This window comes from Xenopus laevis, chromosome 3L (genome assembly GCF_017654675.1).
Source record: "Xenopus laevis strain J_2021 chromosome 3L, Xenopus_laevis_v10.1, whole genome shotgun sequence".
NCBI lineage: Eukaryota > Metazoa > Chordata > Amphibia > Anura > Pipidae > Xenopus > Xenopus laevis.
Window position 1 is genome coordinate 6870696 of NC_054375.1, and position 16575 is coordinate 6887270.

The 16575-nt window shown below is 43.6% G+C and overlaps 1 protein-coding gene across 1 annotated transcript; it reads right to left on the reverse strand.

Moving 5' to 3' along the window:
* Nucleotides 1–1702: 1702 nt before the first annotated feature.
* Nucleotides 1703–16005, reverse strand: atp6v0a4.L (ATPase H+ transporting V0 subunit a4 L homeolog). The gene is given in 21 exon segments (NM_001089915.1): nucleotides 1703–2340; nucleotides 3233–3404; nucleotides 3827–3944; nucleotides 4821–4955; nucleotides 5069–5176; nucleotides 5471–5687; nucleotides 6132–6250; nucleotides 6456–6549; nucleotides 6832–6989; nucleotides 7919–8058; nucleotides 8368–8518; nucleotides 8774–8986; nucleotides 9553–9646; nucleotides 10824–10906; nucleotides 11020–11146; nucleotides 12376–12473; nucleotides 13172–13297; nucleotides 14003–14100; nucleotides 14343–14421; nucleotides 14578–14739; nucleotides 15849–16005. Coding segments are annotated over 20 exon segments (2541 nt in total). The 5' UTR covers nucleotides 14695–14739; nucleotides 15849–16005; the 3' UTR covers nucleotides 1703–2246.
* Between the last annotated feature and the right edge of the window lie 570 nt (nucleotides 16006–16575).

Sequence of the window (16575 nt, forward strand, 5' to 3'; positions counted from 1 at the left end):
GCAATGGGTTTTAATTTTTTATTATTTGTGGTTTTTGAATTATTTAGCTTTTTATTCAGCAGCTGTCTAGTTTGCAATTTCAGCCATCTGGTTGCTAGGGTACAAATTCCCCTAGCAACCATGCACCAGGAATATGAATAGGAGAGGCCTGAATAGAAAGTATCAATAATAATAAATGTGTAGCCTTACAGAGCGTTTGTTTTTAGATGGGGTCAGTGACCCCCATTTGAAAGTTGGAAAGAGTCAGAAGAAGAAGGCAAATAATTCAAAAACTATAAAAGAGTAAAAAAGAAGGCCAATTGAAAAGTTGTTTAGAATTAGCCATTCGAGAGCATCCTAAAAGTTAACTTAAAGGTGAACAATGCCTTTAAGAATTTTATATTGCTCTTTATTATGTTTTTTATTGGTAAGGCAAAGCCCTAACTAGATGTTTGGTACCAGTTGTTGGTTACACACCCAGATGTCGGTATCTCTATAACGGGGTTTTTTTTCCCCCACACAGGAAGTCACAAGTTACAACAGGAAACCGGCAGGAACCACAAGAGAATAACAGGAAATGACTCATTTGGTAACGATCGGAAAACAATTCTCTTCCTGCTGCTAATGCTGCTGTTATTATATTGTATTTTTATATATATATATATATATATATATATATATATATATATATATATATATATATATATTCTTCATTACCATGTAGGATTTTTATTGTAATATTTACTTTTTTTAATTAATTTAATTACCACCTTACTGTAAGCATGAAATCAAGAGATGCACAGATCACCCCAAAACCCAAGGGACCTATAAGTTGGGCAGGTTCAAGCCAAAAAAATGGACTTCCTTGCCTTCCCCTGTCCATCCCACCACTAAATGCCAGCAAAATGTTGACAGTTTGGGTTCGGGTTGGGAAGAGGCACAGGTTTTGCTGTGGGTGGGAACAGTTCTGACCCACAACCACCCTAATTCACCTCTTCTCAACATGGGTCCAAGACCTAGCCAGAAGCTAAAAGTAGATAATGGTCCCAAGAAATCAAGACAAAAAAATGGACTTCCTTGCCTTCTCCTGCCCATCTCTACCACCATTAAATGCCGGCAAAATGTTGACAGTTTGGGTGCGGGTTGGGAAGAGGCACAGGTTGTGCTGTGGGTGGGTGGGAACATTTCTGACCCACACCCCTTCTCAACTTGGGTCCAAGACTGAGAAAGAACTTTTAAACCTCAGGCCTCCAAGTCAGACGTGTGCTTGCTCCACCCTATCCTAGGCCAGCTTCTGGAGCCCAGCTGTGTGCTGTTATATACCAACTCACGCCCCAAGTGGTGGCCCATTTTACAGCCTGAACCTGTCCATGGATCAAATGCACAGGTCAGCCCAAAACTCATGGGACCTTTAGATTGGGCAGGTTCAAGCCAACAAATGTCCTTGTCTGTCCCCTGCCCGTCCTTGTCTGTCTCTGACAGTTGGATGTTGGAGAAATGTTGGCAGTTTGAGTGTGGCTTAAAATCCCAACCAGGAACTAGGCATCCAGTGATCAGACCAGCATACAGGATACTGACTGGCGGATCCCGCGTGTATGCCAGCAGTAGCCTGGAAATATCAGGGCAACTAAACGAAATGCAAGTGAGATAACAAAATGAAAAAAAAAACGATCTTTAAGAAGAAACTAAAAGGCAATTTTTTAATTATTCATGAAAAGGTTGGTTTTTTAATTCATTTCATTTTATTTCATTAATAATTTTATGACAGTTTTAATTGTTAGCATGGTATGGTCGGCTGTGTTTCATTCTCGCATTGGGTTTAAACCAATAAAATGAAAGGTAAAACCTCCAAAGTAATGAATTTTTTTTCCCCCTCAACTTTTCAAGAAATTAGCCATTTTCGGAAAGTCTAGTGAGGGTGTTCTGCTCGGAAAATAAAGTCAGCGAGACTTCAAGAATCATGTGAGTTGTGTTCAGTCCCAAGCAGAACAACATCACAAGAATACAAAAAAATAATACCAATTGAAAAAGTGCTCAGAAGAGTACAATGAGGCATGTTACATTGGAGGGTTTACTTTTCCTTAAACCTATGTTTTTGTGGGTTGGGCATATGACATCAGCCAATTGGAGCATCAGGACAGAATGTGTGCAAGGTGGTGCTATATGATTGAAAGTGCAATTATCTATGAGGATAGCATGGGAATGTTGCACATATTCTTCATGCCGGGGGTATAAATAGGAAGCTGGTCGGAGCTTGTATCTCCTTATTACTCATCAGCTGTTCCATCCAGGATACGCTGGAAGGAAAACGGACTGAAAAGATAGCCCATTCCGGAATAAAACTTGTTCTGGAATTCAACCCTGGAGAATAGAAAACAAATAGAATTTAGTGCATGAAGGTTTTGTTATCTGGTTATGTACCAACCCTTCAATGCTCAATTAGGTACCAGCGCTATATGATCATTACATTGTTTAGCTAAATACTGGGGCTTCTCTAATAACCATTACATTGCTCAACTAGATACCATAGCTTTTCCCATGATCTCATCTACTTACTAGGTAGACTCTAAAGACCATTGCTACTCTGAAGACCATTGCATCACCCAACTAGATGCCATGGCTACCCTGGTGATCTCTAAATTGCTCGACTAGATACCATAGCTTTTCTCATGACCTCAAATACTTACTAGGTAGACTCTGAAGACCATTGCTTCTCTGAAGACCATTGCATTGCCCAACTAGATGCATGGCTACCCTGATGATCTCTAAATTGCTCAACTAGATACCATAGCTTTTCTCATGACATCAAATACTTACTAGGTAGACTCTGAAGACCATTGCTTCTCTGAAGACCATTGCATTGCCCAACTAGATGCATGGCTATCCTGATGATATCTAAATTGCTCAACTAGATACCATAGCTTTTCCCATGACCTATACTAGGTAGACTCTGAAGACCATTGCTACTCTGAAGACCATTGTATTGCCCAACTAGATGCAATGGCTACCATGGTGATCTCTAAATTGCTCAACAAGATACTGTTACTACTCTGATGATCCCTACATTGCTCAACTAAATGCCATTGCAACTCTAATGATCCCAACACAATGATGGCAGATGTTTACTTGCTACTTCACACAACATGCTTTGTCTTCTCCCACCAGCTTCTTGTATTGGTATTCGAAGCCAACGACAGGTAAACTGGGTGTTGGGGTTCCACATAAAAATGTGAACATGGATAAAGCAACTTACCAGTGGAGCCTAAGAGCATGGAGAAAGGCAGAAAGTCCCTCCATGACCAGCAAGATGGCCACAGTCAGAACGGCAAAGGCAGCGAATATAATAAAGACGCCAATAAGTCCTCCCCAAGTGGCAATGCTCAGGCCTTGGTGCATTACCATGGTCCACAGCACCTCAGACAGCTCTAGATATTGGAAACATGGTGGTCAATTAGTGCATAATTACTAGAGGTTATTCATTAGAGAATATTGTGGACATCTTGTACAAACAGACTGACTACACTACACCCATTGGTGCTCTAAAACGGATCCAAACACACTCGTGCAGTTCTATATAGTTTTTCCATGGGCCACTATGTCCATCCTGGTTCTTCTGCTGAATTGTGTGTAGCTGCACCTATTGACACCGGAGAACACTGGAGCTTCCCTCATTCTGGACCTGGTGGTGGCTCCAGTGTTCCCAAAGTAGGTTGCTGCAATAGGCAAACCAGACCCATTTTACACTCAGCACTTGTGACCCCTAATGTATGGATTGTAGAGAAATGACTATAATGGAAAAAAATAAGCTGACATTTAAGGCACAGTCCAAAGTATAAAATCCACTTACGTGCGTGAGCCAGACTCAAAGCCCAGAGACGCAGGTAGGAGGCGGTGTTGGATATGCACCCCAGGCAATACTCTATGGTATGGATAGCTTGGTGAACAAATATATCCCCAAAATCAAACTGTAAAAAATTAACAAGAGGTTAGGATCACAGATATCCTGGGTACCCCTGGAACTATATTGTTACCCCAATGTTTCTATATATCTGTAACCTTGTTATGAGCTAAGGGGGCCCAGTCTGAAGGTCAGTTAGGGGGGGATTTGGGGTGAGTGCATATTTGTGCCCTGGGTACCCCTGGAACAATAGCAGGGTGACTGTTACCCCAGTGTTTCTATATATCTGTAACCTTGTTATGAGCTAAGGGGGCCCAGTCTGAAGGTCAGTTAGGGGGAGATTTGGGGTGAGTGCTTATTTGTACCCTGGGTACCCCTGGAACTATAGCAGGGTGACACCCCAATGTTTCTATATATCTGTAACCTTGTTATGAGCTAAGGGGGCCCAGTCTGAAGGTCAGTTAGGGGGAGATTTGGGGTGAGTGCTTATTTGTACCCTGGGTACCCCTGGAACTATAGCAGGGTGACTGTTACCCCAATGTTTCTATATATCTGTAACCTTGTTATGAGCTAAGGGGGCCCAGTCTGAAGGCCAGTTAGGGGGAGATTTGGGGTGAGTGTTTATTTGTGCCCTGTATACCCCTGGAACTATAGCAGGGTGACTGTTACCCCAATGTTTCTATATATCTGTAACCTTGTTATGAGCTAAGGGGGGCCCAGTCTGAAGGCCAGTTAGGGGGAGATTTGGGGTGAGTGTTTACTTGTGCCCTGGATACCCCTGGAACTATAGCAGGGTGACTGTTACCCCAATGTTTCTATATATCTGTAACCTTGTTATGAGCTAAGAGAGCAGATTTGTGGTGAACTATAGCATGGTGGATCGGTTACCCCAGTGTTGGTTATGAACCTAAAAAAATTCTGCAGACCCTTGCTTTAACAATACCTCTCCACCATGCTCTCCATGTCCTCCTCCATGATCTCCGTGCTCCTCTTTTACAGCACTCTTGTTGTGGTTGGCTTGAGCATTTTCCACATCTGTGAGTTCCGCGTGATCCTCGTGCTCCGGCGATGACTGAAGCTTCAAAAAGAGAAAGAGAAAAGGTGTGTAAAGTGATTGACTCCACAGCACCTTCCTTGCTCCAGCCTACCCTCCCTAATTCATGCTCCCCACATCACTGGTGGCCGACTTACCATGCGCTGAGCTTTCAAGTGATTTGCACGCAGGATAAAGGGTTTTATTAACAGCATCCAAGGGACGGCAATCAAGGCGAAAATGACGAGGAACGTCTGCACTTCTTTCTGAAAGTAATTACCATATTTAAATGAGTTTCTAGAGCACTTACTTCCACCACCACATTTTCCCTACTAACAGAGTTGGACTTGGGTACCAGGGACCCTCCATGTTTCAGATCTCCAGGGCTTCCCCACTGCCACCATCTGTGGCCACCTTCCCCTATTGCTTGACATGTGGCAAGTAGCAGGCAGAGATAGTGGGTGGGGATACTGGGACCCACCAAGATTCTTCCCACTTCTTTGGTAGACCAGTCTGAAGAGCACTTTAAATTAAAGTGTGGGTGTGTTGCCCTTATTTACCTGATGTTCATAGAGAGGCAGATTGGTCGGGTCACTGTAGTTAAAGAGGAACATGTTGATGAAGTGGATAAGGATGCTCGGGGCCTTTTGTGAGGTGTATGCATCATACTTGCACCACTTGAAGATGATCATGAAGACCAGGTACCCAAAGAGGCAGATGATGAAGATCATCTCAGGAATGAACTGCAGGATGATGTTGATGGACCTCTTAAAGTGTCTGGAAGGGTTAAAGAGAAGAAGAAATTACTACCAGTAGAATGATCACCTTTCATACTTACCACCCTTCATTTGAAAGGATATACTAAACCCTCCTTCTGAATGGTATTGATTATTGGGGTGCACCCAGTACTGACCTATAAAATGACCTAAAAACTAGTCAATTATTTTTGCTATGGATGGTGCCATGTCACAAGCTGGATTGCCTGGCCACACCCAGAGGGAGGAGATACAGATCATGTGATCTCACAGCCAAAAACTATGGCTTACTAGGCAAAGCTAAAACAAAGCCAACATATGCTTCATAGAACCTTGGGAACCAAAAAACAAGTTCAACCCATAATATTTGTATTAGGGAAATCAGTAGAGACATTAAATGGCCCTATGCAATATATTTATATACAAGGTAAAGATTTATGGAAAAAGGTCCAGTGCAAAAACATACACGTGGTTGAAAAGGGCAAGCATCACCCCAAAAACCATCTGGGTGATCCCCAGTATAACAGACATCTTCATCTTGTACGAATTGAGGAAGGTTAACTTGTTTTTGGCAATGTTCCAGATCTGTAGGCGAAAAAAAGGGGGTACACATAATCAGATCTATGAACGTTGCTTTGGTTTTTGGATCATCGGCCGTTGCTTAGCTTTCTTATCTCAACTGTTCTGGTGTAAACAATAATAAACAATATTAGTGAGGTTATTTTCTGTTACAAGGATAATACAGCAGCCCACAGCCTCCAATCCGATATCAGAAGGTGAAAGTACTTACTGGGTCAATTCCAAAGGGATATGGGTTTCCAGAAAACACTCCTGGAACAGCAGGATCTAATTGCAACTGCAACCCCTGATGCACCATATGATCACTGGGGAAGAAAGAGTAACGGTGTTGGTACATTTGCTTTATATATATGGAGTCCCAGTTGGAGCAACCAATGATAGACAACATAACGACAGATGCTCTGCATGGATCTTGCTAGGCTCTGTAACAAAATACCCTCCACACTGCCCCACCAAACCCTTCCTTCACTCTTTGTGCTCCATTCCACAATCCTCCTACCACCACTACTAATTGTCTTCTTTGGGGGAACCACTAATGGTCCCATGTTTTTTGTGGCAATGGTCAACCCAACACAACTAAAACTTACTTCCATGTTTTGTTGAGAAACATAGGACGGACTCTCCAGGAAGATCCAAAGATATCAAAGGATTTGGAGAAGCAGTCATTATAAATGAACCCAGTGTAGATAGAGAAGATACTCATGAGCAGGATCAGGTAGCGTCCCCCAAAGAACGTGTTCCAGATCTGGAAAGGGAACAGCCGTCAGTGACTTGTAAACCAAACCAGCTGTCAATCATCAGTATATTTTGACACAGGGAATTGGTTTTAATTTACCTGGGCACACAATGGTCCATTCAGTGTTGATGGTCTAGTCACATTTAAACAAGGGTCAGAATTTGACCAGACATATTAATGACTAATTAATACTAGGCAGTTGGTTGAGGAATGGGCTGATGGGAGACATCAGGAGACCAGATCTACTCTCCAGACTGGGGACTTGACTGCGTTCTAGATGGACCGTTGGACTAAGGCTCTCAGCTAGCCCTATCTAATGAAGTTATCAAAGCTCAATAAACTCATAAATCATACTACAATGCTGGTTGAGAAAATGTTTTGATGGAAGACCAGGAGACCAGTAATTCTCTCCAGACTGAGGACAGGCTGCCTTCTGAAGGCCCAATTCAGGAGACCAGATCTTCTCTCCAGACTGGGAATTTAGAGCCTTCTGGATGAACAGTTGGACTAAGGCTAGAGTGACTAAACCTCTCAGCCTAGCCCTATCTAATGAAGCTGTAAACGCTTAATAAACACATAAATCATACTACAATGCTGGTTGAGAAAATGGTTTGATGGAAGACTTCAGGAGACCGGATCTTCTCTCCAGACTGAGGACAGACTGCCTTCTGAGGGCCCAATTCAAGGATTGATGGCTGGACAGACTGTTGGACTAAGACTAGATACTAAGCCTCTCAGCCTAGCTAATCATACTTAGGAGCTACTTGGTTCAACACCTGGCTTCAATGACAGGAGTAGGCAGCTACGTGCACCTCCAAGCATATAGTAGAACCCCCAAGTTCTGCTGCATTTCCTGCACAGTCATGGCCAAGTCTTTGAGGGAGATTGCCGCGGAAGGTCAGTTACAGAACCAGTCAAGTCTAATACCTCAAACTCACCTCATTATCCGTTTTCGATGCTAACAGCTTTTTCTCATTTAGAACCATCCAGAGGGCAAATCCCAGCATGACACTTCCATGTCCACAGTCTCCAAACATCACGGCAAAGAGGAAGGGGAATGTGATGATGGTGTAGGGTGCTATGGGCAAGAAGAAGTAAAAGGTTAAATGAGACCAATATTTCTTAAGGTAAGGTCTATCTAGTCAAGATAAAAATTCCTGAAGGTCATGATGCCTTCAAATGGGTTTCTACGTGTCTCCATGACAGCCAATGGGAAGCCTGGTCAGATCTGGATTTACCCTTTGTGCTCCAAGGCATCTAAGTGGAAAGTCCCCCCAACTAAACAATTTTTTTACTGATCTGTGGAACCCACTGCATGGTGGACTCTAGACTAGAGGTTCAGGCAGCCTTAAACCTCAATACCTCTATACATATACTCTAGTCTTACTTGGGTTCATCTCCCTGTAATTCCCAACTCCGTAAGCATCAACAATGTTCTGGAATCCTGTTGTGAACTTGTTTGTGCGGTTGAAGGTTGGTGGCTCCAGCTTGGAAGAGATATTGGTCAGAATCGGAGCAATGGTGGAACCACTGCGCTCCTGCAATAACAGAGACACCGTATTGGATCCATATCATTTCTAACAAGGACACTGGTGGGGCCACAGTAGCAAACAATAGAAATAAAGCCAGTTTGGTCACCAGGTAGTAGAAAGGAGGGGTACCCCTTTTTTGTTGCAGAGATTAAGGCAGACACAAAGCTTTGGGGTGATCCCTAAAATAAATTCAGCCAGAAACGGGCCCCTTGAGAGAATCTCTTGCTGCTAGCTGGGTGACCCCTGCCATATTTCACGTACCATGCCACGGTGAAGGGCTCGTTTAATCCGTTCCTTGTCGGACACAGGGCACCAGATCTCGGCAATGACGCACTGCTGGGTAACGTCGATGTTGCACAAGTTCAGGACATGATACACCGCCTTCATTTTCTTCACCTTGATGCTCCAGTTGCACAGACTTTGGGCAGCCTCCAGCAAAACCCGCTGCCGGTGAGACTCCGTTTGGGTGATAACCTAAGTGACATAAAAGTGGGTGAGTGATAAAGGGCAACAGAAATGTTACAGGGACCCCAACACGTAAGTGCTGTAAGTGTGCCCATAATGACTCATTTTTGGAGGTTTTGCATTTATATTTTGCCTCTTCCTTCATGCTGAATTCTGCCTCTCCTTTCAGCCTGTTTTCTGGGGGTCACAGATGTTTGGGTGGCATAATGTTGTTATGGAAGGATTGCAGAGTGGAAGAGGGTCCCTTTCCTAAAACCAGTGGGCTGGGAAAAAACCCAGTGGTCTTCCAGCAAATTAAGTAGGTAAGTGGCACAGGTTGGGGGTTAAGTTGGACACCTGGTGCCGAGAAGAGGGCCCTTCACAGTCCAGGTGGGCCCTAGATGGCCCAGTCCGACCCTGCCTCCAACACTGACCCTTCAGAGGACGGAGTAAGTGCACAAAGAAACAATTCTCCAGGGATGCAGTTTTACTCTAAGCCTTATTTCTTGGGCTCATGGAGAACACAGGTATGCGCTGGCCTGTAAGTACTACTAATGTCAGCGGGAACTTGTCAGACAGATAAGTGCATCGCTCACCGTGTTTAAGTCTTCGATCCTTGTGTTGACGTCGGCCGCCATTTCCTTGCGCTCAGTGGCAGACTCAGAACACGGGTACACTGTGGCCTTGAATCTGTAAGGGTGAGAGGGTATCCATGGGCAGAGTACATAGCAACATAGGAACAATATGAAACTACACAGATCCCTCAAGGATGATCCCTCCATCCGAATAAATTCGCCAGACACAAATTTGCTGCAAATTTCCTGGTTTCGTCACAAGCTAATTCATTTGCGTATCTGCAGCAAAAATCCCCTGCCCAAAAATCCCCCTTTGGACTTCTATTTGCCCTATACATTTGCCCTATATATTTTTTTGGGCAACATTTCTTATTAATCACTGACACTACACGGCAATAATTGTTCCGTGATTTCTATCGGGGATTATCGATTCAGAGGGGTGTTAGAGATCAGACCTGCCATAGACCTCTAACACCCCTTAGAAAACAATGGAGCTCGGCTGCTCAAACGAACTGGACACACTCTATGGGGCAAATTCACTAAGATGCGAAGTTGCACCAGGCGCAACTTCGCCACACTTCACCACACTTCGCCAGGCGTAGTTTCGCCAGGGCTCCGCAAATTCACTAAAATCCGAAGTTGCGCTCAGGGGTAGCGTAAGGTTGCGAAGTTGCGCTAGCGTTGATTCGCTATGTAAAGCGAAGTTACGCTAGCGAAGGCTAATTTGCATACGGCGCGAAATTCAAATTTCAATGGAGGAATACGTATCTGCACTACAAATGCCAAGAAAACCTTCAAATCTGCAAATAAAAATTTTATTTTGCCCTACACATGTGCCCACTGTCTAGGTAAGTTGCCATCAGGAAATGTAGGGGGGAGGAAGGGGAGCCCCAAAAAATTTTCGATCTTTTTCAGCCTATCAGCCATCATGTAGAAAACACACCAGCGTTTTTTGGGACTTAGAAAAAAAATTTACTTTTTTTTAAACAATCCCTATCTACTCTATTGCGCTTCGCCAGGTCTGAGGTGGCGAAGGAAGTCTAGCGTAAAAGGTAGCGTTCAGTACACTGCGCAAGTTAGTGAATTTGCGTAGTTTCGTCGCTAGCGAAGATTCGCCTGGCGTAAGGTTGCGAAGTAACACTAGCGAAACTACGCCAGCGTTCGTTAGTGAATTTGCGCAGTAGCGAAAATGCCAAACGCTAGCGAATGTGGATCTGTAATGCCATCTAGTGTATACATGTGGGTACTGCGGTTGAGCAGAATAAAAAGCTTTATAAAGAGCGATTACTGACCCATCGCAGATTTTCTTAATCTTCAGTTTCAGTTGGTCTCCTTGGTAGAATATAATAAACACGTTCTTCTTTACCTCTTCTTTCTGTGCAGATGGGGGAAAACATGATCTATTAAATATGATCTACATTTGGTTGAACTGCTGTACAGAATTAGCGTGACCCTGGGTTTGGAGGTTTACTCCATCTGCTCCCTTACTGTGATTGGATCTTCCAGCGCCATGTCCATTTCCGTGTACTTCAGGTAAATGTTCCCCCGGCAAACCCTCCATAATAACCGCTCAAAGGTTGCCATTCTCTCTCGGTTGATGACTCCGGCCGTGAACCTGTTGGAGAAGATTCCCATGGATTAAAGGAGAAGGAAAGGCTAAAACTAGTAAGATTTATCAAAAAGGTCTATATAAATACACCAGTAAACCCTCAAAGTAATGCTGCTCTGAGTCCTCTGTCAAAAGAAACAGCACATTTCTTTCCTTCTATTGTGTACTCATGGGCTTCTGTATCAGACTTCCTGTTTTCAGCTTAAACCTCCAGGGCTAGGGCTTGAGCATGCTCAGTTTGCTCCTCTCTCCCTCCTGCCCTCCCTGCTGTAATCTGAGCCCAGAGCTATGAGTGAGCAGGGAGAGACTCCAACAGGAAGTGATGTCACAGCAAGCTAATATGGCAGCTGCTATACTAAACAAACAGAGAACACTTCTAGAGCTGGTGCTCAGGTATGGTAAAGCATTCTGCAGAATAAATATAGTGTTATAGCTTGCACTATTGTGGCTAATATATTGGCAATAAACTTCTTTGTAGCTTTCCTTCTCCTTTAAAGTAAGTTAGGCCCCTGCCATTCCCTTTCACTTGCCATTGATGATTGCGACTGTTGCCTATTGCCCTTGTTGCCCCCTCCCTGCTTTCTTTGCTTCTCTCCATTGCACCTTTCCCAGTAGGCACTTATATTCTAATGATGCCCCCGGGGAGGGGGAAACTGGTTGAAAACACAATGGGAAAACCAGGAGCAGGACAGCAAAGAATACAGACACTGTCATAAAGATGAGCTGCCCCTTTAAGCAGTTTTTCACCTTTAAATTAACTGTAAGTATGATGTAGAGAGTGATATTCTGAGACAATTTGCAATCGGGTTTCCATTTTTTATTATTTGTGATTTTTCAGTTATTTAGCTTTTTATTCAGCAGCTCTCCAGTCTGCGATTTCAGCAGTTGGTTGCTAGGGTCCAAATGACCCTAGCAACCATGCATTGATTTGAATAAGAGACTGGAATATGAATAGGAGAGGCCTGAAAGATAAGTATTAAAAAGCAGCAATAACAATACATTTGTAGCCTTACAGAGCATTTGTTTGGTTTTTTTTTTAGATAGGGTCAGTGACCCCCCCTTTGAAAGCTGGAAAGCGTCAGAAGAAAAAGGCAAATAATACAAAAACTATAAAACATATATAAAATAAATAATGAAGACCAACTGAAAAGCTGCTCTCACATGAACCACCCCTTTCACCTCCTTGTACATTAGAATATGAATTGAGTCTGAGCAGCTGATTGGCCGGTACCTACCCCAATTTCCCCGCAGCTGCAGCACTGGGGATTGTTCGGAGTTCTAGCAGGCTGCTGGTGTCCTCATTAAAGAAGTCATCTGGCAGGTTAGCCTCTGCCTGCAAAACATATATAATATGAGTAAAAAGCACTGACCTGTTCCATAGCGCAGTACAAATCCTTGGAGTTCCTTAGCAATTGTATCAGGAGCCAACTAACTTGCTTGTATGTATTTGGAGTGTGGGAGGAAACCCACAGGGGGAACATACACCCCTTAAAGGAGAAGGAAAGCTACAAAGCAGTTTATTGCCAATAGATTAGCCACAATAGTGCAAACTATAAGACTATATTTATTCTGCAGAATGCTTTACCATACCTGAGTAATCCGCTCTAGAAGTGTTCTCTGTTTGTTTAGGATAGCAGCTGCCATATTAGCTTGATGTGACATCACTTCCTGCCTGAGTCTCTCCCTGCTCACTCATAGCTCTGGGCTCAGATTACAGGAGGAGGGGGAGAGTAGCAAACTGAGCATGCTCAAGCCCTAGCCCTGGAGGTTTAAGCTGAAAACAGGAAGTCTGATACAGAAGCCCATGAGTACACAATAGAAGGAAAGAAATGTGGTGTTTCTTTTGACAGAGGACTCCCAGCAGCATTACTTTGAGAGTTTGCTGGTGTATTGATATAGACCTTTCTGATAAAGCTTACTTAGTTTGAGCTTTTTCTTCTCCTTTAAAGACTGTTCCCTGGTTGGAATTGAACCTTGGACCTCAGTGTTATTTATACTCATTATTATAGTAATCTCAGTGCTATTAAATACCTCGAAAAAGTCATGAGTCTTTTTCAGCAGGTGCTTGAGTTCCGTCAGCTCCAGGAAGTTCTGTTTGAGCAGCTGCTGGTTCCGGTTCACCTCCTGAAATTCCCCTTCCAGTTTCTCCAGGACCGTCTGTTAATAGTGAATAGAAAACATGGAGCCGTTAATTTTGGGATTAGGGACTCGGGGTAATTGGAGCATTTTCCAACATTTTATTATGTTATAGAATGAATAATTCTAAGCAAGTTTTCAATTGGTCTTAATTTTTTCTTTTTTTATAGTTTTTTTCAAATTATTTGCCCTTTTCTTCTGACTCTTTCCAGCTTTCAAATGGGGGTCGCTGACCCCATCTAGAAACAAATGATCTCTAATGCTGCACATTTATTGTTATTGCTACTTTTTATTACTCCTCTTTCTATTCAGACCTCTCCTATTCATATTCCAGTCTCTTATTTAAATCAATGCATGGTTGCTAGGGTTATTTGGATCCTAGCAACCAGATGGCTGAAATTGCCACCTGGAGAGGCGCTGAATAAAAAGCTAAATAACTCAAAAACCACAAATAATAATAAATGAAAACCAATTGCAAATTGTCTTGGAATATCACTCTCTACATCACACTAAAAGTTAATTTAAAGGGGAACAACCCCTTTAAATTGGACAACAGAATGGCATTGTGCTTTTCCTCCCTATTAAAAACAGGGCATTGTGATTGGTCAGGCCTGTGTGCAGGCTTAATTGGAATATACCAAATGAGTGTTAAGGGGGAGAAGGAACTTTTATATAAATGATGGGTCTCTGTTGCTCAGGCACGTGCTCCTGTATCCAGAGTCTCACCTCCAGGTCAATCATTTCTCGGGGTAATGGAGTTTGCGGCGGCTTCTCCGGTGTCCGGATTTCAATTTTGTCGTTGGCCATCTCGCTTTCCAGGAAGCCTATTGACAAATAGAAAACAAGAATAAATACCGGTGATTCACCTTTGACTCCTTCCCAGCAACACCCAGAATGGGCAAATCTTGAAGGTTTTTGCTATAAAGTCAGAGTTTCTACCTGTATTAAAGTGCCCAATCCTTGCGCCCGTTTCAGTGCCCTCTGCACCCCGTTGTGCCAATGATCTATTAATGCTCATGCCTTATTATTATTATTGGGCTTATTATTATTAATAATGGCTACTCACGCAGGATCCGCTCCATGGATTCACACCGACGCACCTCATTCACAAAACGTCGCTGGAAACTGTTGATGCTGGAATTCAGCTGGTGGGATGGAAACACCAAAAGGTCAATAAAACAGATTTATTTCTATAGAGCTTTAGAGTCCCTAAGATTTCAGCCTCGAAATCACCACTGATTGTGTTCACTGCAACTTCCCACATGTGATTGCCCCTAAATCCAACATTCCCCGTCACTCACGTCTCGGAACTGCACCAATCCCAGCTCTCCCAGCTCCGCTATACAGCAATATCCCGCCTCCACCTGCAGAATCAACTGGGTCAGGCTCATCTCTTCACTCCGGAACAGAGACGTCATCTTGAGCGGTCACCAAGTGGAGCCGGAACCCCAGAATTTAAATCACTGAATGGGAAAAGAACAGGCCAGTTACAAGGGACAATATTAATCTCTTCTATTAAACTGCCAGGGGAATACTTGTACCTGCTATAATTCCAGGGGTACCCAGGGTACAAATAAACACTCACCCCAAATCTCCCCCTAACTGACCTTCAGACTGGGCCCCCTTAGCTCATAACAAGGTTACAGATATATAGAAACATTGGGGTAACAGTCACCCTGCTATAGTTCCAGGGGTACCCAGGGTACAAATAAGCACTCACCCCAAATCTCCCCCTAACTGACCTTCAGACTGGGCCCCCTTAGCTCATAACAAGGTTACAGATATATAGAAACATTGGGGTAACAGTCACCCTGCTATAGTTCCAGGGGTACCCAGGACACAAATAAACACTCACCCCAAATCTTCCCCTAACTGACCTTCAGACTGGGCCCCCTTAGCTCATAACAAGGTTACAGATATATAGAAACATTGGGGTAACAGTCACCCTGCTATAGTTCCAGGGGTACCCAGGACACAAATAAACACTCACCCCAAATCTCCCCCTAACTGACCTTCAGACTGGGCCCCCTTAGCTCATAACAAGGTTACAGATATATAGAAACATTGGGGTGTCACCCTGCTATAATTCCAGGGGTACCCAGGGTACAAATAAGCACTCACCCCAAATCTCCCCCTAACTGACCTTCAGACTGGGCCCCCTTAGCTCATAACAAGGTTACAGATATATAGAAACATTGGGGTAACAGTCACCCTGCTATAGTTCCAGGGGTACCCAGGGTACAAATAATCACTCACCCCAAATCTCCCCCTAACTGACCTTCAGGCTGGGCCCCCTTAGCTTAGTTACAGATATATAGAAACATTGGGGTAACAGTCACCCCGCCTTTGGGAATGAATTTCAGGGTTTCTGTTTCTTTTGTTTAAAAAAAAAAAAGTATTAATTATGTTTTGCGTTACTATGGAAGCCCTTTCTTTTCCAGCTGACACCTGGTTGCTTAGACCAGCGAGCCTAGCAACCGGTGATAGCCAATTTAAAGGTATATGGTATTTAAATCTAATAATGCTAATAAATGGAGACTCTTATTTGTAAAGTGTCAGTGGTTGAACTTACCTCTTGTTGCCTCTCAAAACCCAGCGCTCTCTCTCTCTGTCTCTCTCTCTGTGTCTCTCTCTGTAGATCAAGCAGATCAGTGACCCATTGGAAAGACTTTGTGAGCAGTTAAAGAAGCAGCGGGTGCTCCAGTAAAGGACGCCCACCCACTAGTACCCGTCCCCTTTGATGGGTGCAGGACAGAGCAGCACAGGACCAGTTCTATAGTAATTCTGTGTATTTGCCCCCTACAATCAGCCTGTGTTGTGGCAGCAGAGAGAGTGTTGCAGGTAATAACAAACCAGCTCTCAGCACTGGGGAAAGTGTACGACACAGGATTGTGCCTGTTCAGTCTGTTTATTATGAGCCCCTGGGGCCACAGTGAGGTGGGAAGGAGTTGTGGGGGGGAGTTATAGTTCATATATCAGCCGTCTGGATAATGTGCTTATAAAATGTAAGGTCATTTACCAACAATGGGCAAATATGCACCTGGGCTGTAACCCATAGTAACTGGTCAGCGTCACCTGGGCTTAAAGGGGTTGTTCCCCTTTAAATGAACTGTTAGTATGGTGTAGAGAGGGATATTCTGAGACAATTTGCAATTGGTTTTCATTTTTTATTATTTGTGGTTTTTGAGTTATTTAGCTTTTTATTCAGCAGCTCTCCAGTTTGCAATTTCAGCCGTCTGGTTGCTAGGGTCCATATTACTCTAGCAACCATGCACTGATTTGAATAAGAGACTGGAATA